Raw genomic sequence first — 21,693 nt, 5'->3', positions numbered from 1 at the left:
CACCATGCCCCACTAATTTTTGTATTTTTCGTAAAGATAGCACCTCATCACATTGCTCAGGCTGGACTCAAACTGCTAGGCTCAAGTGATCCTCCTGCCTCAGCCTCCCAAGGTGCTGGGATTACAGGTGTGAGCCACCATGCCTAGCCTAAAAGATGTTTAATATGTGTTCTTTATTCTCCTTCTCCATTAAAATCCACTATCAGTGAATGCTGGGAAAATGAAACCATTTATAGAAATAATCAGGCCAGGTGTGGTGGCTCATGCCTGTAATCTAAGAGGGAGGCCAAGGTGGGCAAATCACTGAGGTCAGGAGTTTGAGACCAGCCTGGTCAACATGGTGAAACTCTGTCTTTACTAAAAATAAAAAAAATTAGGCCGGGCGCGGTGGCTCAAGCCTGTAATCCCAGCACTTTGGGAGGCCGAGGCGGGTGGATCACGAGGTCAAGAGATCGAGACCATCCTGGTCAACATGGTGAAACCCCGTCTCTACTAAAAATACAAAAAATTAGCTGGGCATGGTGGCGTGTGCCTGTAATCCCAGCTACTCAGGAGGCTGAGGCAGGAGAATTGCCTGAACCCAGGAGGCGGAGGTTGCGGTGAGTCGAGATCGCGCCATTGCACTCCAGCCTGGGTAACATGAGTGAAACTCCGTCTCAAAATAAATAAATAAATAAATAAATAATAAAAAAATTAAAAAAAAAAATTAGCTGGGTGTAGTGGCACAAACCTGTAATCCCAGCTATTGAGGCTGAGGCAGGAGAATCACTTGAATCTGGAAGGCGGAGGTTGCAGTGAGCCAAGATGGCGCCACTGCACTCCAGCCTAGCCAACAGAGTAAAACTCCATCTTTAAAAAGAAAAAAAAGAAAAGGAATTAACTTGTATGCTTGATTGTTAGCAACTCCTTACTACCATAAGGCTGGAAAAAGTGTCTCTGGCTCCTAAAGACCCTCCTGCCGTGGGCCTGGCTGGACCACAGCCAACACAGAGAGAAGGGCCTCTTGGCAGACACTGCTGGGTAAAGGCAACAATCGCTGATCCAGAGCACCACCCCACACCCTCTGCACACAAACAGGAGAGCTGTGCCCCCAGGGTCACTGTGAAGGCAAGAGGTCACAAAAGTGGCAGCATGTCTTCTTCTCGACAGGGCTAATTTATCCGGACTCCGCTCCACTGGGGGCTATGAGTTAGTTCCTCTCTGCCTCTGACTGTCAAGGAGTGCCCCTGGATAGATTTACTTCGAGAATCACTCAGTGTCGGCCCCATCTCTAGACTGTTCAGACAAACTCATAATGGCAGACAGAAGATTTGTGGAGCAACAAGCATAAATCTTGGTTATAACTACAAACCATAAAAGAAAGGAGAGCTGGGAGGGAAGAAGGAAGGGCGGTGAATACGTCCTTCTCCAAAGCACCACTTTATCTTCCTGCGGCTTCTCACAGCACAGAAGTGGGACTAACTACAAGATCGTATTTTTCAAGCCAAAAATCAGTCTGCATGGTTTGACAATGAGCTAAAATATTTTAAATTAAAATTATCCTGGAAAATGGGCCAGGCATGGTGGCTAACACCTGTAATCCCCGTACTTCGGGAGGCCAAGGCAGGCTGATCATTGAAGCCCAGGAGTTCAAGACCAGCCTGGCCAACATGGCGAAATCCCATCTCTACTAAAAATACAAAAATTAGTCAGAGTGATGGTTCATGCCTATAATCCCAGCTACTCGGGAGGCCTAGGCAGGAGAATCACTTGAACCTGGGAGGCAGAGGTTGCAGTGAGCCAAGACTGTGGCACTGAACTCCAGCCTGGGCAACAGAGCAAGACAAGAAAAAGAAAGAAAGAAGGAGGGGTAGGGAGGGAGGAAGAAGAAAAGAAAGAAAGGAAGGGAGGGAGGGAGGGAGAGAGGGAGGGAGGGAGGAAGGGAGGGAGGGAGGGAAGGGAGGAAAAGAAAAGAAAAAGGAAAAAATTATCCTGGAAAATGCAGGGCACTTGGTTCTCCTAACTAACACAACAGTCAATCATTTTCAAACTGTGGGCTTGTAGATTTCCAAAATTCTTTGAAACTGATGACTGATTTTAGTCAAAAGAAAAACATTTTAGGCCAGACATGGTGGCTCACACCTGTAATTTCAGCACTTTGGGAAGCCAAGGCAGGGAGATCATGAGGTCAGGAGTTCGAGAATACCCTGGCCAATATGGTAAAACCGTCTCTACTAAAAATACAAAAATTAGCCAGGTGTGGTGGTGTGCACCTGTAGTCTCAGCTATTTGTGAGGCTGAGGCAGGAGAATCATTTGAACCCAGGAGGCAGAGGTTGCAGTGAGCTGAGATTGTGCCACTGCACTCGAGCCTGGGTGACAGAGCGAGACTCCATCTCCAGGGGCGGGGGGAGACAAACATTTTAACAGCAGTCCTCTGCCAAAATAAAAGTCTTGTAGATCACATCTTCAGCAATGGTAAGGCATGTAAAGGAGCTCTAAGATTACACCTCTAAGAGAATAGGAAGGAAACGGAAGTTTTTCTTCTGAAAGAATGATGCTGGGGATAAGATATAGACTGAATTCCAGGCCGGACGTGGTAACTCACACCTGTAATCTCAGCACTTTGGGAAACTGAGGCGGGAGGATCACTTGAGCCTAGGAGTTTGAGACCAGACTGGGCAACATAGTGAGACCTCGTCTCTACAAAACAAAAATTACTTGAGACAGTATCGTTCTGTCGCCCAGGATGGAGTGCAGTGACATGATCTTGGCTCACTGCAACCTCTGTCTCCCTAGTTCAAGCAATTCTTCTGCCTCAGCCTCTCAAGTAGCTAGGACTATAGGTGCTGGCCACCATACCCAGCTAATTTTTGTATTTTTAGTCAAGAAAGGGCTTCACCATGTTGGCCAGGCTGGTCTCAAACTGACCTCCGCCTCCCAAAGTGCTGGGATTACAGGCATGAGCCACCGTGCCTGGCCTAAAAAAAGAATTGTTTTTTTAATTAGCTGGGCATGGTGGTCTGCGTTGCTAGTCCCAGCTACTTGGGAGGCTGAGGTGGGATGATCACTTAAGCCCAGGAGGTGGGAGCTGCAGTGAGCCACGATTGTGCCACTGCACTCCAGCCTGAGTGACAGAGCAAGACCCTGTCTCAAAAAAAAAAAAATGAATTCCCCTAATCACTGTGTAGCTCTGATAAAAGGCACCTGAGTGCTCAGTTCCTCAGTTCCCACATCCTCAAAATAAGGACACTGCCCACTTATCCTAGAGTCAGGGCCTCTGATTACAGGAACTACAGCAAATATAAAGCATTACTATAAAAGCCAGGAGCCTAAAGTATAAACAAAGCTGAATAACTTTTTCAAATTCCATTTCTTTAATTATTACTCCTAAGCGTTTCGATTCATCTAATAATTATTTGTAAAAGGGCGCCTTAAAACTGGAAAGCAACCTCTTCATTTACCTGAAAGAGGAAACAACTAAAACGGCACCGCCTAGTCTATTCAATCAACCTGCTGTCTGCGACAGGACGGACAGAGAAGAGGCAGTAATTTCAAAATCAGTAAGAGGCCTAGAGATCATAACCACCCAGAAACAGAATGAGGCTGTGCTCAAATTCATCCATTTCAGCATCCAGTTCTTACCAGCTTTCTTCCGCAGATCCGGCAGAAGAGGTGGGAATCTCAGGCACCCTCCCAACCAGAAGTCAGTATACACGGACACTAGTGTAAAAGAGAAAAGTTTTCTTCACTGACACCTTTATATTGTTGATGAGAGAGGAGTGAGGGAGGAGGACAGCCAACCTTTTTTTCTTATCTTAAAAGTGCCCACATATCAGGCCCAGGACGCTGGATCTGATGATGATGACAATGTTACCGTCAGTGAAGGGCACCCATGAGCCCAACTACGGTTTACACTTGAATTTTAGTCCCCAAGTTTCTCTGTAGCAGTTGTGAGGTGCGCCCCCATGAATACGTTGCTGGTAATGGTTTATGCACCAAAATCTATAGATGATTTACTGCTTTGCGGGGCAAGTGGGTTTTGAAACAGGGTCTTGCTCTGCTGCCCAGGCTGGAGTACAATGGTGTGATCACGGCTCACTGCAGCCTCAACCCACTGGGCTTAAGCGATCCTCCCACCTTAGCCTCCCAAGTAGCTGGGACCAAAGGCACTCACCACCATATCTGGCTAATTTTTTTTAATTTTTTTGTAAAAACAGGGTTTCATGGTAGAGCATGGTGGCTCATGCCTATAATCCCAGCACTTTGGGAGGCCGAGGTGGGCAGATCACAAGATCAAGAGATTGAGACCATCCTGGCTAACATGGTGAAACCCCATCTCTACTAAAAATAAAAAAAAAAAAATTAGCTGGGCATGGTGGCATGTGCCTGTAGTCCCAGCTACTCAGGAGGCTAAGGCAGGAGAATCGCTTAAGCCCAGGAGGTGGAGGTTGCAGTGAGCCAAGATCACACAACTGTACTCCAGCCTAGGCAACAGAGCGAGACTCAGTCTCAAAAAAAAAGACAGGGTTTCACCATGTTGCCAAAGTTGGTCTCAAAATCCGGAGCTTAGGCAATCTTCTCACTTCCTCCTTCGAAAGTGCTAGGATTACAGGCGTGAACCGCCACGCTCAGCCAATGATTTACTTTTTTAAAATAAATTTATAGGGCAGATTTTGAATTATCCTTATACTATCACCCTGAATCACTTTCATCCTGACAGATATTCCTGAGCAGGAAACAGAGGTGGAAGTGACAACTAGCTTCAGCAAACCTAATTCTGCACAGAAATAGACCACTACAGATTTTTTAAATAATATATTTAATACCTCAAAATTAGGTTTGTCATATTTATGTATTTTTTCTGGAAAATGACAAGTTCCTGAAATCCCTAAATGGCTCGTTTCATTACCCATGTGCTTGTAAAACACATTCATGAATACAGTGTCAAAATTAATTTTATTTCCCCACAGAATGCTTTAAATGTTATAAAATATATATCTGTTGTTATATACATGCATATATATACACACACACATGCATACATGAGTACACACAAAGAAATGTATTGAGCATGTTAAATGTTAACGTCATTCTTCAGAAATGTTTGGTGGGGCCAGGCACAGTGGCTCATGCCTGTAACCCAGCACTTTGGGAGGCCAAGGCGTGAGGATCACTTGAGCCCAGGAGTTTGAGATCAGCCTGGCCAACATGGCGAAAGCCCGTCTCTACTAAACCTACAAAAATTAGCTGGCCATGGTGGTGCACGCCTGTAATCCCAGCTACTAAGGAGGCTGAAGCAAGAGAATCGCTTGAAACCGGGAGGCAGAGGTTGCGGTGAGCAAAGTCTGTACCACTATACTCCAGCCTGGGTGACAGAGCAAGTCTCCATCTCAAAAAAAAAGTTTTGGTGGGAAAAAGAATGAGAACCACTTATCCACAGTGAACCCGCCGACAAGTACACCAAAGATTTCTGACCACCAAAGTCACAAAAGATACAAATACTAAAGAGACTGTGCCAGGAATACATGTTAGAAGTCTTTGGCAGACAGGCAACTGGCTGTAGCTATTCTTTTTTTTTTTTTTTTTTGAGAAAGAGTCTGGCTCTGTCGCCCAAGCTGGAATGCAGTGGTGCGATCTTGGCTCAGTGCAACCTCCACCTCTCGAGTTAAAGTGATTCTCCTTCCTCAGCCACCCGAGTAGCTGGGATTACAGGCACCCACCACTCCACCAGCTAATTTTTTTTTTTTTTTTTTTTAAGTAGAGATGGTGTTTTGCCATGTTGCCCAGGCTAGTCTCGAACTCCTGACCTCAGGTGATCCACCTGCCTAGCTAGGCCACCCAAAGGGCTGGGATTACAGGCATGAGCAACTGTACCTTGCCTATTCTTAAAGAGACGACAGTACTGGCTCCCTGAATCCATCAAAGTACTAATGGCCTTCTAATTACCAGCCTCTGGTTAATTGGCTTAAAAACCAAAGAGAAAATATTGAGTGTCCCATGGGTAAGGTGGATGAGCTTCCCCAGGACTGAGATCAAATACATGATGCAGAAGCCCCTGGACGAGGTTCCATCTGAGCCTCAGGAAGAAACCTGAGGGTACTTTGGCACTTGGAGGGCAAAACTTCTGAGATGCAACCTAGATCTGCAACCGCAGAGCATCTTTATTTTGAAGAATTCAGCAAACTAAAAAATAGTAATCCTAGAAAAAGGTGATGAAGTAGAAATTGCTGTCATCATTTATACAAAATTGTAGTTTAGGATTCTTTTGGTGGAGAGATGCAGGAAAGACGGCAGAAAGAAAAAACAAAAAGAGGGCGGGGCGTGGTGGCTCATCCCTGTAACCCCAACACTTTGGAAGGAAACATGGGCCATCACGTGAGGCCAGAAGTTTGTGACCAGCCTGACCAACATGGAGAAACCCAATCTCTACTGAAAATACAAAATTAGCATGGTGGTGCATGCCTGTAATCCCAGCTACTCAGGAGGCTAAGGCAGGAGAATCGCTTGAACCTGGGAGGTGGAGGTTTCGGTGAGCTGAGATCACACCACTGCACTCCAGCCTGGGCAACAAAGAGTGAAACTCCATCTCAAAAAAAGAAAAGAAAAAACAAAAAGAACCTACACCTACAAGTTAAAGGAAGAGATAATGGCCAAGGATTCATCCATTAGAGAGAACTTGGTGTCAAAGAGCAAAAAGCTACCATTCTAGTTTAGCCAAAATTCATAAGCACTGTGTAATGTAGATGAGCAATAGTATTGCTGAACATTGAGAAACTGAGTTGAAACAAGTGAGCAAATGTGTAAATCAAACCTTATTTATTGCTTACTTCAAATAACCAAAAATCATATGACTAAATGGAAACCTTAAAAGTTTACTCAACCCAAGTTTCAGTATCCAAGCAAGATGGGAACTGAATTACCCTATGCACACAATTGTCCACGCATTCTAAAATATCTACAGACCAAGCAGGGACCCGGTCCTGCCAGGGTGGCACAAGGAGCCCGATCCAGAGACTCTGTGTGAGCCTGAGGACAGGCACACAACTGTGGCTGGAAACCCGGGTCTGTGGGAAATTCACAGGTTTTCAGAGGTCTGGGAGAAGCTGCAGGTCAGTACTCTGGAGGCCTGTCCAAACTCCTTGCCTCAGTAGGCAAAGCTCAGTGAAGAGAGTATAAAGAGAAAAAAGTAACCAGTCATTTTAACTTTGGCAGAGTTTTGTCAATAACTGAGAATTTCAACTTGGATTTTGCAGAATTTCTCAAGACTGGTCTGTTCACCAATCTCCAGCCCTAATGACATTATGATATTAGAGAGCATCTACTCCTCTAAAATGGTCAGTGTTGCTGGGCTGGTTTTATTTGGAGGCCAGGATCAGGGCAGGACTGAACGGGCGAGAAAAGGAAACATGCAGCGTCACTCCTTCGCTAGAATCAAGACCAGGATTCGGCTATAAACACAAACGTGTCGTTTAGAGACTACAAGATTATACTTCTCACCGCAAAATCACAAGACAGTTTTTATGATTCAGAGAGGACAGAAATAAAAATCAGGTCTTCTTTGCCTAGTAAATAAAACAAAACAATCATGCAGACATTGACTATATTGCAATGTCACCTGCACCGCACCGACTACTAAATAGAGCTGCCTCTGTCGTAATTGACTTTTATTTTTATTCTTTTTTTTTTTAGAGACAGAGTCTTGTTCTGTTGCCCAGGCTGGAGTGCAGCGGCATGATCATAGCTCACTGCAGCCTCAAACTCCTGGGCTCAAGCAATACTCTGGCTTCTGCCTCCTGAGCAGCTGAGAGTATAGGTATGAGCCACCAAGCCCAGTTAATGTTAAAATTTTTAATAGAGATGGGATCTCATTATTTTGTGCACGCTGTTCTCAAATTCCTGACCTCAAGTGATTCCCCCAACCTCGGCCTCCCAAAGTGCTGGAATGATACACATGAGCTACCGCACCTGACCAGTAACTTACTTTTTTAATAAGGGGAAAATTATTTCAAAGTGATCATCTAGTCTGGGACAAAGAATAAGATTATCAGCCGTTAGTGTAGAGACCAGGCAACTTCCACTAAGGAATTGTGTGAAAAATACGCATTCAGTTAAAAACGAAAGAATATATACCTCCTGAAGCTTAAAGGAAAAATAATCATAAAAGAAAAACAAAACAACTTAGCAATGTGTTTCCCCAACGCTGAAATATCCCATCCCTCACGGCCTGGCTGCAAGTTTCACAAAAGCCATCCCTAAGTACCCGCTTCCCTCCGCAGACCTCCTCCTTCGCTGAATAACTGGGGGCTCTCTCCTACACCCAGCCAGACAGCTCTGCACCAAATGACACACAATGTTGTGCTATTTGCTAAAATTACATAAGGTTGTGTGTGGTTCGCTAATTATTTCATGTGTATAAATGCCTTTTCTTTCCCAAGTAAAACATATGAATTACTCGAGAACAAGGTTTAGTTTTATTCTCCAATTGCCTGTTCCCCATCCTCAGGCCTGAGCTGAGCTGAGCTGAGCACACAGGAGGCAGTGAATACCCACAGCCTGAGAAAGCTCCCTCCCTGTGGAAGGGCTGAGTGCTGAGTGTTTTCACAAACTGCAGCACCACTGCACTGAGCTGTGGGGCTTTCTGTGCAAGGGGGCTGCCCATCCTGTGCCCCCGTCCTGTCACATGAGTCCTCAGCTGGCTCCGCTGCCTGACACTCCCAGGAGGAAGAAGTCGTTCACACAAGACCACGCGACTCGGCTGCTGCCCCCGTTTAATCAGACTGCTGCAAATGCTTGGCCAAAAGCAATAAGGGCATGACTGAGAGACTGTGGGAGTTTAATATAAAAAAATTAATAAACAAAAACAGAGGGGGAAGGAGAAAGGGTCTACCTTTTAATAGGGCCCTAATTACCCAACTCATAGGATCAGCCCAAATGAGATGGGAGTTTATTTCGGTGTTTTTTTAATTATTGTTTTTTTATATATATATAAATTGCTGCTATGTGTTTTCTTTTCTCTGAGCAATTATGCAGCAAGTACGTAAAGAGGAGAAAAAATATTAATTAAATATAAGGTAATTGTGGAGTTGGCCTGGAGAGAATGAGTCTGAACTCTGGACAATCACAGGCTACCAGGGTTTGAAGACTGCTCAGGGCCTCCCGGAAAAGAAAGAAATAAAAATACAACCAACCAACAGGCTGATACACAGGACAGCAGGAAGAGCAGGGCACAGAAACACGAGCAGAGCAAGGGGTCTGCAGGGCTCCAAATACCAGAAATCAGTGAGCTGGCTGACTGCTCATGGCTCCCGAAGAGCTTTATCGAATCAAGCCCCGAAAGACGGACGGGCCACTCTTCCGGTGATCAGTTAAATGGGTGCAAAAAAACTGGAAGAGGGAGGAAGGCAAGGACTGCAGCAGGCTATCGTGTTCAATCCGGACTTCGGCCTGAGGGGCACGGAGGCGGGCCCCATGGGAGGCAGGCAGGCGTCCTGAGAGACTGGCAGGGCGGGGCCGCCTCTTGCTTTCCCACCACCACGACCTCAAGCAAGGGCCTGGGCAATACCAAAAGAGTGAAACGAGGCCACCGTGGGAGTGCTGGGATATAAGGCCATAACTGGTGACGTAACAGCAGGTGACACGAATGACAACACTGCTCCCCCGAAACCGTCCCGGCAGTGCCTGTATCACCCCGGCCTTTCTACAGGCAGCTCAACTGGATCCAACTCCCCCTCAGCCTGGGAAAGCCTTAGTACACACTGGAATTCAGACGTGTTCATACCTGCTAAGGCCCTCACGTCATCCCCTCCTACGACTACCAGAAGGGGAGTGAAGAAAAACAGGTGAAACTACAGGCCCTGTCGAAACAAAACCTTGGCAGTACAGCCCTGTGCCTGCTATCGCTACGCAGGAAGAAAAAGCTCTCAAAAGTTAAACCTAGAGCTGACTCTCCCATCAAACTTATCTGGTTTATACAGAACCAGACTTACTACCCAGCCAACAGGATTTGCAGCAGGCCCTGAAAAGCAAAAGAGAATGAAAATGGGGTGGGCAGGCAGGGACTCTGGCCACCAGATGAAAAGCACTTGGGAGAGAAAATTACCTTTAGTGCTTAGTAGGCCTCTTCCCTAACCACGGTCTAAGAAGATAACATGTTGGGACTATCACACAATTACTGACCAGGCAAAACCAGAATTCCATCGCTTACCTGTTCTTTAAAGACCACTGAGGCGCTCGCACCCTGAGGGCAGAGCAGAGCTGGCTACTTCAGACAATCAAGAAGCCCAGCAACCTCACTCCACCTCAGCCTCCCAAGGGCTCAGGAATCTCACTAATGGCTATCAATCAGCCACAAACAAAGTGGTGCAGGACCATCTGGGGTGGATGCTTTTAGTTCCAGAAAAGACCAGGCTTTACTAAGAAGAGATCTCACTCATCCTTGCACCCAAGAAGGAATCAGAGGTCACTGACAGAGGCAGTCTCTAGGTAGGACTAGAAACCGTAGGAACAGAAGGTTTCTTTTCATTCGCATGGCATTTTAATTACTAGAAAATGATACCACATATCTTGGGTACTTACCAACGGCTCTCGAGGCAGCACATTTTCACTTCCTGGAGTAGAGCTTGGCTGCAAAGAAAAATAGAAACAAAAATAAGATCACAGTGCCACCCAATGGACATCAAAAAAACAAAGATTTCCATTCTCAAACGAAGCACACGAGCACCTCTCTCTCACGTTTCTCCCCGGGTTTTCATGACTTGAGTATTCTGCAGTGGACTACCTGTAAAAAGTAGCCCAAAGAGTCTGAATTCACCAGGGAAGATAAAGACTGTTTCTGGGTTCACTGTCACAGCACTCAAAGAACAAGGCTTGGTTTTGCTCAGGAAGGCTCACGATCACCTACTGAGCAGCAAGGGCGGGTGACCATCACAAGATCCACGGGAAGAGCAGAGTCCAGAGAAAAGGCTTGAAGACAGAGTGCAACACCTCCTCTTTCTGCCACCTCCCCAATGCCAGGGGGACTGGGAAGGAAAGGCAAGCAGCAGTAGAGAGCCAGATTCCGCCACCAGGGGGCCCCAACTGCCCACACTCAGGATTTTCTCCGGGCGGCTACTTTCGGAAGCCCAGAAGCCAGTAAACTACACAGGTTCCTATTTCTCACCTGTCACTAAGGACACCACCCCACAATAGTAAAGAAAGCCCCAGACTTAAATCCTTCTTGGAAATAGGCCAGTGACAGGCTGACATACAAGCAGACCAAACCTCTCAGCAAGCAGGCAGCACTGTGGCCGAGCTACTGGCTCTAGCCCCCTTCCTCTTCCTTGGGGCACTACCTCACCCTCACAGGTGCCTTCGACCCTTGACTGAAGTAGCCAAAATTAGAGGAAGGGAAAGGCAGAGGGAGAGACAGATTCTAAAGAAATTTACAAATCTCCAAAAGAATAAAGCAAGCAGGTATGATGCTGAGTAAGCTATGATTAGTTTACTGTGACTGATATTCAAGTCAATCGCCAACTATCTACAGATAATATCCAGACGAGAGCAGCGAACTCTGTATGTCCCAGGAGACAGCCGGTAGCCTCCATTCTCCTGGCTACTACAGATCAGATGGAAGTGCCGGGCCGCCTTGAAAAAGGACAGAAGAGCCTAGTCCACAGAGGTTTCCCAAAGAATTCCTCACGCCCAGTTGCTACCACATAGCTGGCACACAGCACAGTAGCAAGCACTCTGCTGGATGAAGGACTCGATCCTTCCATCCAAAGTCCTGTCCCAAGAGCCCCACCAACCCAGAACAAGAGGTTGGCCAGCAGGAAATTACCTAGAAAGTGAGGGTCGGTCGCAGGGAATCTCAGCAAGCTTTCCCTGACTACCTGCCTCCCTGCCTCCCGCCATCCAAGCTCCAGGCATTGGTAAGTTCAAACCTTTAGAGCTCCAGCCCACACCCCTGTGAGGTACACATCAATTGCCTTCCTGCCTCTTCTTGGACTTAGGCTGTCCGGGAGCAGACTCAAAGTCCTCTCTGCCATATATGTTTTCTTCCAGAGTTCCCTCTTGGCATGAATGGGACAAACTTCACCAAACTACGTAAACTAGAATCTGAAAGGCCACCTTGAGACAGCTCCTTCTCCCTCGCTCCCAGAGCTAACCCATTACATCAAGTCTGCCAATATTCCTTCCTCAATATCCATGGAAGTGTGGTGTAAATCCCAGCACTCTGAGAGGCCCAGGCAGACAGACTGCCTGAGCCCAGAAGTTTGAGACCAGCCTGGGCAGTGTGGCAAATCCTCTTCTCTACAAAAAATACAAAAATTAGCCAGGTGTGGTGGTGTATGCTTATACACCAGCTATTCAGGAAGGTGAGGCAGAAGGATCCCTTGAGCCTGGAAATTCAAGGCTCCAGTAAACCATGATCACACCACTGCACTCCAGCCCAGATAACAGAGCCAGACCCTGTCTCAAAAAAAAAAAAAAAGTCCAGTGAGGCACAGTGGCTCAAGGCTGTAATCCCAGCACTTTGGGAGGCCAAGGTGGGTAGATCATGAGGTCAGGAGATTGAGACCATTCTGGCCCAGAATGGTGAAACCCCATCTCTACTAAAAATACAAAAATTAGCTGGGCGTGGTGACACATGCCTGTAATTCCATTTACTCAGGAGGCTGAGGCAGGAGAATCGCTTGAACAAGGGAGTCAGAGGTGGCAGTGAGCCAAGATCACGCCACTGCACTCCAGCCTGGTGACAGAGCAAAACTCTATTTCAAAAAAAAAAAAAGTCAGTGGAAACAATCCATCTGTTTTTCTCCATCTCTACTGCCATCACTTTGGTCCAAGCTACCAAAATCCCCGCCTAGGCCACGGCATCAGCCTTCTCATTTGTGCTGGCGCTCTTCCAATTCATTTTCTGTGATGCAAACGGACTATCGTTTCCAAAGGAGAATCTGATCATCCCATCCCTTATCCACCCACTCACCCAAGAAAACACAACAAATGCAGCGGCTTCTCATTGCTCTTAGAAGGCAGAAAAACCTCAGCATGGCTTACAAGGCTTCACATCTCCTCTGACTACATCTCAGGTCTCAAGTGGCACCACATCCCCACTTCCACCCTCCACAGGCACACTGGCCTTTGCTTTCTCTGTGCCTTTGCACATGTCCTTCCTTCCCTTTAATTCATCCTTCAGATCCAGCTAGGACACTCCCTTGGGGAAGCATTCCTTCTCTGACATCCATGACTACATCAGATCTCCCTGCAACACACTCACAGAACACCACATGTCTCTCCTTCAAGGACCTGAAGAGACCTGCAACTTTACATGTGTGTGACTAGCAGCCTGATTCCCGTCTCTCTCACCAGATTACAAACTCCATGTGTGCAGTAACTGCTGTGTTTGCTTATCACTGTATCCCTGGGGCCTAGGACGGTGCCAGGCGCAGAGGAGGCCTTCAACAGAAGTGTGCTGAATGAATGAGCAACAAAGAATCAACCAATGGTGACAACTCAGCTGAATGGATTATTCATATACTACAGTTCATTATCTTCCTGAGGGTTTCCTCCACTCCATTTGCTAGATCCTAAGTGCTAACATTCATTTAGCAATTTCTTCTTTTAATTCTCACAATAAGTATATCAAATTACTGCTGATGAGGAAACTGAGGCAAAGAGGTTAAATAACTTGCCCATGATTACTCAGATAGTAATTGGTACTACAGGGATTTGAACACTTCTATTTAGTTAAAATAAGCAAGTTTTGTTTAAACCACGTTTTATTAAGCAACAACCTTAATGGTACCCTATAAATAATAATGCAGGTTATTTGAGCAGACAAAACAAATGAAAGCAAACAGCTTTAGTATTTAGGAAGCCCCATTCTGACTTAACCCAAAACTTTCTTCCTAAAATAAAACTAATCGCTATGAATTGTTTTCACCATGGAACTTCTCCTAAAATTAGTTCATCCGGCTGGGCTTGGTGGCTCATGCTCTGTAATCCCATCACTTTGGGAGGCCAAGGCAGGTGGATCACGAGGTCAGGAGATAAAGACCATCCTGGCCAACATGGTGAAACCCCGTCTGTACTATACAAAAATTAGCTGGGCGTGGCGGCACGTGCCTATAATCCCAGCTACTCGGGAGGCCAAGGCAGGAGAATCACTTGAACCCAGGAGGTGGAGGTTGCAGTGAGCTGAGATCGCCCCACTGCACTCCAGCCTGGACAACAAGAGTGAAACTTTGTCTCAAAGAAAAGGCCAGGCGTGGTGACTCATGCCTGTAATCCCAGCACTTTGGGAGGCTGAGGCAGGTAGATCATGAGCTCAGGAGCTCGAGACCAGCCTGGCCAAGATGGTGAAACCCCGTTTCTACTAAAAATAAAAAAATTAGCTGGGCGCAGTGGTGGGCGCCTGTTGGAGGCCGAGGCAGGAGAATCGCTTGAACCTGGGAGGCAGATGTTGCCATGAGCTGAGACTGTGCCACTGCACTCCAGCCTGGACAACAGAGCTAGACTCTGTCTCAAAAAAAAAAAAAAAGTCATCCCTTCAACAGTTAATATTTACCAGAGGGAAAAACTTTAAATAGTACACAGTGCCAAATAAGTCTCTTTCATCATACAACCTTTAGCACCTTTTAAATTATGAGCCATGCAAATGAACTCTTTTTTAAAAATTCAGTATTTAAAAGTCAAAAAGAAAGCTTCCCTCTCATTCCAACCCTAGGAGACCCACACTGACACTGGTTCCTGATATATTCTGCCAAGGATGTTCAAAGTATATATGAAGCATGGCCGGCTGGGTGCAGTGGCTCACACCTGTAATCCCAGTACTTTGGAGGCCAAGGTGGGCGAATCATTTTGATGTCAGGAGTTAGAGACCAGCCTGGCCAACATGGTGAAACCCCATCTCTACAAAAAAATGACCCGGTCTTTTTTTTTTTTAATCCTGGACTACCCCGTGAACATTTTTTTTTTAATTTTCCACCATGGCTGTTTAAAAAATTAAAACAGGCTGGGCACAGTAGCTCACACCTGTAAACCCAGCACTTTGGGAGGTCAAGGCGGGCAGATCACCTGAGGTCAGGAGTTCAAGACCAGCCTGTCCAACGCAGCGAAACCCGGTCTCCAACTTGATCCTGGAAATCTTCACAGGGTAGTCTGTGATTAAAAAAAACAAGGCCGGGCATGGTGGTTCACACCAGCACTTTGGGAGGCCAAGGTGCAAGGACAGCTTGGGCTCAGGAGTTCAAGACCTGCCTGAGCAACACAGCAAAACTCTGTCTCTGCTAAAAAATACAAAAATTAGCCAGACATGGGAGATCCGCCTGTAGTCCCAACTACCCAGGAGGATGAAGTGGAGGGAGGATCAACTGAGCCCAGGAGTTTGAGGCTGTGCTGAGCTGTGATCACACCACTGCACTCCAGCCTGGGTAACAGAGTAAGACCCTGTCAAAAAAAAAAAAAAAAAAAAAAGCCTGGGAAATCACCCACAGACATCTATTGCAACAATAAAAGAAAAGGATCTAAGGCAATCCATGCCCAGAATCTTTAGAGGCCAGAATGGGGAGAGCCGGAAGGGAAGAAAGCAAAAGCAGAAGACTGCTTTAAAAAGCAAGTCGGGCAAAGACCACAGCAGCAGAGAGAGAAATGCTTTTCTTTCAGTAGAGACAAAAGTGCTCTCACTCCTGCTGCCAAGGCGCTGACCTTCCCCAACTGGAAGGCGTTCCCAGATCCTGACCTGATGCCCAGCAAAGAACAACCTCACAGCCAGCTCACAGATTTGAGCAACAGGCAGAGCCTCCAGGTCTAGGAGTACTCATCCTGCATCTGCCCAGTGACTGTGACTCCAGATATGTCCTAAGCCAGTCTGTGTAGCTCTCTGCTGGGAACAATAAGGTTCAATCTGACCAATATCCTTTGAGATACAGTGGCATGACAAAAAGTACACAACTGTGGCATTAAGCACTCAGTGATTTGGGGGTGCACTGCTCAACCTCTCTGAGCCTCAGTTTTCTCATCTATGGGAATAACGGGAATAAGACCACCACCTCACTTTGGGGATTAGAGGAGATGATAAAAGTTATTTCATGTCACTGCTCTGCTCAAAGTCAACCAATGCACTTCCACTTTGGGCCATGATGAAGTAATAGGGAACAGATTTGCCCTCCCACTATAAACAACTAGAAAACTAAGCCAAATAAATAAAACCACTGCATATACACATTAGACAGCAGGCAGTGCAGGACTATGATCTCTGAAAGAAGAGAAACAAATTACTTGAGGCTTAAAATCACTCTGGCTTCCTACCAGGAGACAATTTTCAGACCCAGGAGAGAGTGGGGGATCCCCAGCAGAGCACAGCAGCCCACTTGAGATGCAGCAATCAGAGTGGGCACAGCCCACTTGAAGAGACAGCGATCAGGGTTCAGGAAGGCCAAAGCAGCTGAAAGTTGCAGGACAGACTTCAGAAAGAAAGAGCTAGGCAGAAAAAGTGCTCCAGAAATCTGACTGGAGGTTCCCTCAGGTCTTGGCTGAATACTACAACTTGTGCATGCACACGGTGAAAATCCACAGTGATGAGGAAGCTATGAGCTGACCATTTCTTAGAACTCTCAGAGGGATCAGGAATCCAGTGCAGCCAGACTAGAGGGTTCTCACAGGGCATTTAGGAGAGACCTGGAAGGGCCACATCTTGGTAGGGGAGGTCAAACGATCCTTAGATTAAAGGTTGTTACCACTGTAACAAAGCTCAAAAACAGGACTCAAAGGCCGGCACCGTGGCTCATGCCTGTAATCCCAGCACTCTGGGAGGGCGAGGCTGGCAGATCACAAGATCAGGAGTTCAAGACCAGCCTGACCAACATGGTGAAACTCCGTCTCTACTAAAAATACAAAAATTGGCCAGGTATAGTGGCGTGCACCTGTAATCCCAGCTACTCAGGAGGCTGAGGCAGGAGAATTGCTTGAACCTGAGAGGCAGAGGTTGCAGTGAGCTGAGATCATGCCACTGCACTCCAGCCTGGGCGACAGAGCGAGACTCTGTCTCAAAAAAAAAAAAAAAAAAAAAAAACAGGACTCGAAATAATAAAACTAAACCATAAAAAACTGTCCACCAGAACAAAGCTTTCAACATTCTTTAAAGACCACAAAATCCAGAACCTCAACAATGTAGCAGCCACAATATCCAGCATCCAATCAAAACTTTCAACATAAGTCAAAAAGCAGGAAAATGTAACCAATAACAGTAAGAAAAATCAGATGATATAACTAGTAGACAAGAGCAGTAAGACAGGTGTTATAACTATACTCAAGTATTTAAATGAAAACGTGTCCCAGTAAGAAGAGAAATGTAAGGTATAAAAAGAAAACAGAATTTCTAGACATGAAGTATAATATGTAAAATAAAAATTTCAGGCGGGGCACGGTGGCTCACACCTGTAATCCCAGCACTTTGGGAGGCCAAGGCGGGTGGATCACCTAAGGTCAGGAGTTTCAGACCAGCCTGGCCAATACAGTGAAACTCCATCTCCACTAAAAATAGAAAAATTAGCTGAGCATGGTGACAAGTGCCTGTAGTTCCAGCTACTCGGGAGGCTGAGGCAGGAGAATCACTCTTACTCTGAAGGCGGAGGTTGCAGAGAGCCAGTATCTTGCCACTGCATTCCAGCCTGGGCAATGAAGTGAGACTCTGTCTCAAAAAGAAAAACAATTCACTGACTGAGAATAACAGATCACTACAGAAGGAAAAGTAAGTGCACTTGAAGACATGGCAAGAGAGACTAACTAAAAGGACACCAGCCTGGGCAACATGACGAAACCCCATCTCTACAAAAAATACAAAACAATTAGCCAGGTGTGCTGCTGTACACCTGTGGTCCCAGCGACTCAGCTGGCTGAAGCAGGAGGATCACCTGAGTCCAGGAGTTGAAGTTTGCAGTGAGGCATGATGGACCACTGCACTCCAGCCTAGGTGACAGAGCAAGACCCTGTCTTTAATTAATTAATTAATTAAAAATAAGAGAATACGTATTATGAGAAACTTTAAATTATAAATTTGATAGCTGAAATGATAAGGACAAATTCCTTGAGACACCATATACCAAAACTGACTCTGGAAAAAATAAAGTTTAATAGTCTTATATCTATTTTTAAAACTAAATACATAATTTAAAAATATGTAAGTGGCCGGGCGCGGTGGCTCATGTCTGTAATCCCAGCACTTTGGGAGGGCGAGGCGGGCAGATCACTTGAGGTCAGGAGTTCAAGACCAGCCTGGCCAACATGGTAAAACTCCCTCTCTACTAAAAATACAAAAATTAGCTGGGCATGGTGGCGCATGCCAGTAATCCCAGCTACTTGGGAGGCTGAGGCAGGAGAATTGCTTGAACCGAGACCTGGGAGGAGGAAGTTGCAGTGGGCCGAGGTCACTGCACTCCAGCCTGGGCTACAGAGCAAGGCTCCATCTCCAAAATAAGTAAATAAATAAAAATATGTAAGTAAAAAAAGTAATTGGCCAGGCGCGGTGGTTCACGCCTGTAATCCCAGCACTTTGGGAGACTGAGGTGGGCAGATTACAAGGTCAGGAGTTCGAGACCAGCCTCGCCAATATGGTGAAACCCTGTCTCTACTAAAAATAGAAAAATTAGCCAGGTGTGGTGGCAAGTGTCTGTAACCCCAGCTACTTGGGAGGCTAAGGCAGGAGAATTGTTTGAAACCAGAAGGCGGAGGTTGCAGTGAGTAGAGATCGTGCCACTGTACTCCAGCCTGGGCAACAGAGCAAAATTTCATCTCAAAAACAAAAAAAGTAATAAAGTATATAATTAAAACTGAAAAAGAAAACTCTAGGCCCAGATGGCTTTACCAGTAAATACTATCAAACATTTAGGGAAGAAATAATGGCAATCTTATATAAAGGGTTTCAAAAAATACAAAGAAAAAAAAACTTCTGAACTTACTCTATGAGGCCAGTACTATCTTGACATAAAAACCAAAGATTTTACACATCCACACACAAAAAACTATAGACCTGCCGGGCGTGGTGGCTCAAGCCTGTAATCCCAGCACTTTGGGAGGCCGAGGCGGGTGGATCACGAGGTCAAGAGATCGAGACCATCCTGGTCAACATGGTGAAACCCCGTCTCTACTAAAAATACAAAAACATTAGCTGGGCATGGTGGTGCGTGCCTGTAATCCCAGCTACTCAGGAGGCTGGGGCAGGAGAATTGCCTGAACCTGGGAGGCGGAGGTTGCGGTGAGCCGAGATCGTGCCATTGCACTCCAGACTGGGTAATAAGAGCGAAACTCCGTCTCAAAAAAAAAAAAAAAAACTATAGACCAATATCCTTCACAAACATAAATGTAAAAATCCTTGACAAAACACTATCGAATCCAGCAATATATAAAAAGATAACATATCGAGTAGAATTTATCCAATGAATAAAAAATCAGTTTAACATTTCAAAAATCAATCAGCATAAATCACCATATTAATAAAAGAAAGGAAGAAAACAAAAGGATCAATTCAAAACACAATTTTTTTTTTTTTTAGAGACAGTCTCAGCGGGATGTGGTTTCAAAAAAAAAAGGAGAGCGACAGAGTCTCCCTCTTTCAGCCAGGTTGTAGTGCAGTGGTGTGACAGAGCTCACTGCAACCTGGAACTCCTGGGCTCAAGTCATCCTCCCGCCTCAGACTCCTGAGAAGCGAGGACTACAGCTATGTGCCACCATATCATACTAATTTTTTAAATTTTGTATAGAGACAGGGCCTCACTATGTTGCCCAGACTGGTCTCGAACTCCTGACCTCAAGCAGTCCTCCTGCTTCAGCCTCCCAAAGTGCTGAAATTACAGACGTGAGCCACTGTGCCTGGCCTCCATACACATATAATTTTTAAACACACACACACACACACACAGAGAGAGAGAGAGAGAGAGAGAGAACCAACCTCTATAAAAAATAAAAAATTAGCTGGGCATCATAACACATGACTCTAGTCCCAGCTACTTGGGAGGCTGAGGCTGGTGGATCACTTGAACCCAGGAGATCAAGGCTATTGTGAGCTGTGATCACACCACTCCACTCCAGACTGGGCAAGAGAGTGAGATCCTATCTCAAAAAAAAAAAAGCCGTTTAAGGCTGGGCACAGTGGCTCACGCCTATAATCTTAGCAGTTTGGGAGGCCAAGGCAGGTGGATCACCTGAGGTCAGGAGTTTGACACCAGCCTGGCCAACATGGCAAAACCCTGTCTCTATTAAAAATACAAAAAAATTAGCCAGGCATGGTGGCAGGCACCTGTAATCCCGGCTACTCAGGAGGCTAAGGCAGTAGGATCACTTTGAACCTGGAAGGTAGAGGTTACAGTAAGCCAAGATGGCACCACCACACTCCAGCCTGGGTGACAGAACAAGACTCCAAGAGCAAGACTCCATTTCAAAAAAAAATTTTTTTTAAAAAGAAGCCAGATGTACTTTCTGATTTGTTTATCTAAAGTTCAAAGGCAGACAATATTAACCTAAGGTATTATAAATCAGGATGAGGCATCCTTGGGGAGTTGGGATAGCAATGGGAGGGACATGAGGGGGCTTCTGAGGTCCTGGTAATGTTTGATTTCTTGACCTGGGTATTGGTTACACAAGTTCACTCTGTGAAAACTCACCAGGCTGTACATATACATGTTTTATATTCTTTCTGGGATATGCTAAATGTCAGTAAAAAGTTTTTAAAACTTTTAAAAGATCACGGACCCATTCTAGATTAAAGCAGACTAAAGAAACTAAAGAGGCCAGGCATGTTGGCTCACACCTGTAATCTCAACACTTTGGGAAGCCGAAGTGGGGGATCGCTTGAGGTCAGGAGTTTGAGACCAGCCTAGCCAACATTGCGAAACGCTGTCTCTACTAAAAATATAAAAATTAGCCAAGCATAGTGGCACACACCTGTAATCCCAGCTACTTGGGAGGCTGAGGTATAAGAATCACTTGAACCTGGAAGGCAGAGGTTGCAGTGAGCCAAGATAGTACCACTACACTCCAGCCTGGGTTAGAGTGTGGGACTCTGTTTCAAAAAAACAAAATAAAGTAAAATAAATAAAAGGGCTAGGAGTGGTGGCTCATGCCTATAATCCCAGCACTTTGGAAGGCCAACAGCAGGCGGATCACCTGAAGTCAGGAGTTTGAAACCAGCCTGGCCAACATGGCAAAACCCTGTCTATACTTTTTAAAAAAAAAAAAAAAACATAAATTTAGCCAGGCATAGTAGCTCACGCCTGCAATTCCAGCACTTTGGAAGCCCGAGGTGGGCGGATCACAAGGTCAGGAGTTCGAGACCAGCCTGGCCAAAATAGTGAAATCGCCTCTCTACTAATAATATAAAAAATCAGCTGGGTTGTGGCGGGTGCCTGTAATCCCAACTACTTGGGAGGCTGAGGCAGGAGAATGGCTTGAATCCAGGAGGCGGAGGTTGCAGTGAGTGGAGATCGTGCCACTGCACTCCAGCCTGGGCAACAGAGCAAAACTCTGTCGAAAGAAAAGAAAAGGAAAGAGGGAGAGAGGGAGGGAAGGAGGTAGGGAGGGAGAAAGGAAAGAAAGGAAAGGAATGCAGGGAAGGACGGAAGGAGGGAAGGAGGGAGGGAGAAAGGAAAGGAAGAAAGAAAAAGAAACTAAAGAGACAAATCACTGCAATCTTTGTTTCTTCATTAAATCTTGATTTTTTTTTTTTTTTTTTTTTTTTTTT

The 21,693-nt window shown here is 45.8% G+C and overlaps 1 protein-coding gene across 2 annotated transcripts in view; it reads right to left on the bottom strand.

The window, feature by feature from the left end:
- The window catches only part of PEX14 (peroxisomal biogenesis factor 14), a 150,951-nt gene that overhangs the window by 121,967 nt on the left and 7,291 nt on the right, over positions 1-21,693 (bottom strand). For both annotated transcript variants that reach the window (XM_032300357.1, XM_032300359.1), the window contains exon 2: positions 10,557-10,604. In XM_032300357.1, coding sequence (XP_032156248.1) covers positions 10,557-10,604 — 48 coding nt within the window. The remainder of the gene's footprint in view (positions 1-10,556; positions 10,605-21,693) is intronic.

The sequence above is a fragment of the Sapajus apella genome, unplaced genomic scaffold (genome assembly GCF_009761245.1).
Source record: "Sapajus apella isolate SASKATOON/1434 unplaced genomic scaffold, GSC_monkey_1.0 scaffold43, whole genome shotgun sequence".
Lineage (NCBI taxonomy): Eukaryota > Metazoa > Chordata > Mammalia > Primates > Cebidae > Sapajus > Sapajus apella.
The sequence above is the reverse complement of the archived record's forward strand: the minus strand, read 5'-3'. Positions and strand labels throughout refer to the sequence as shown.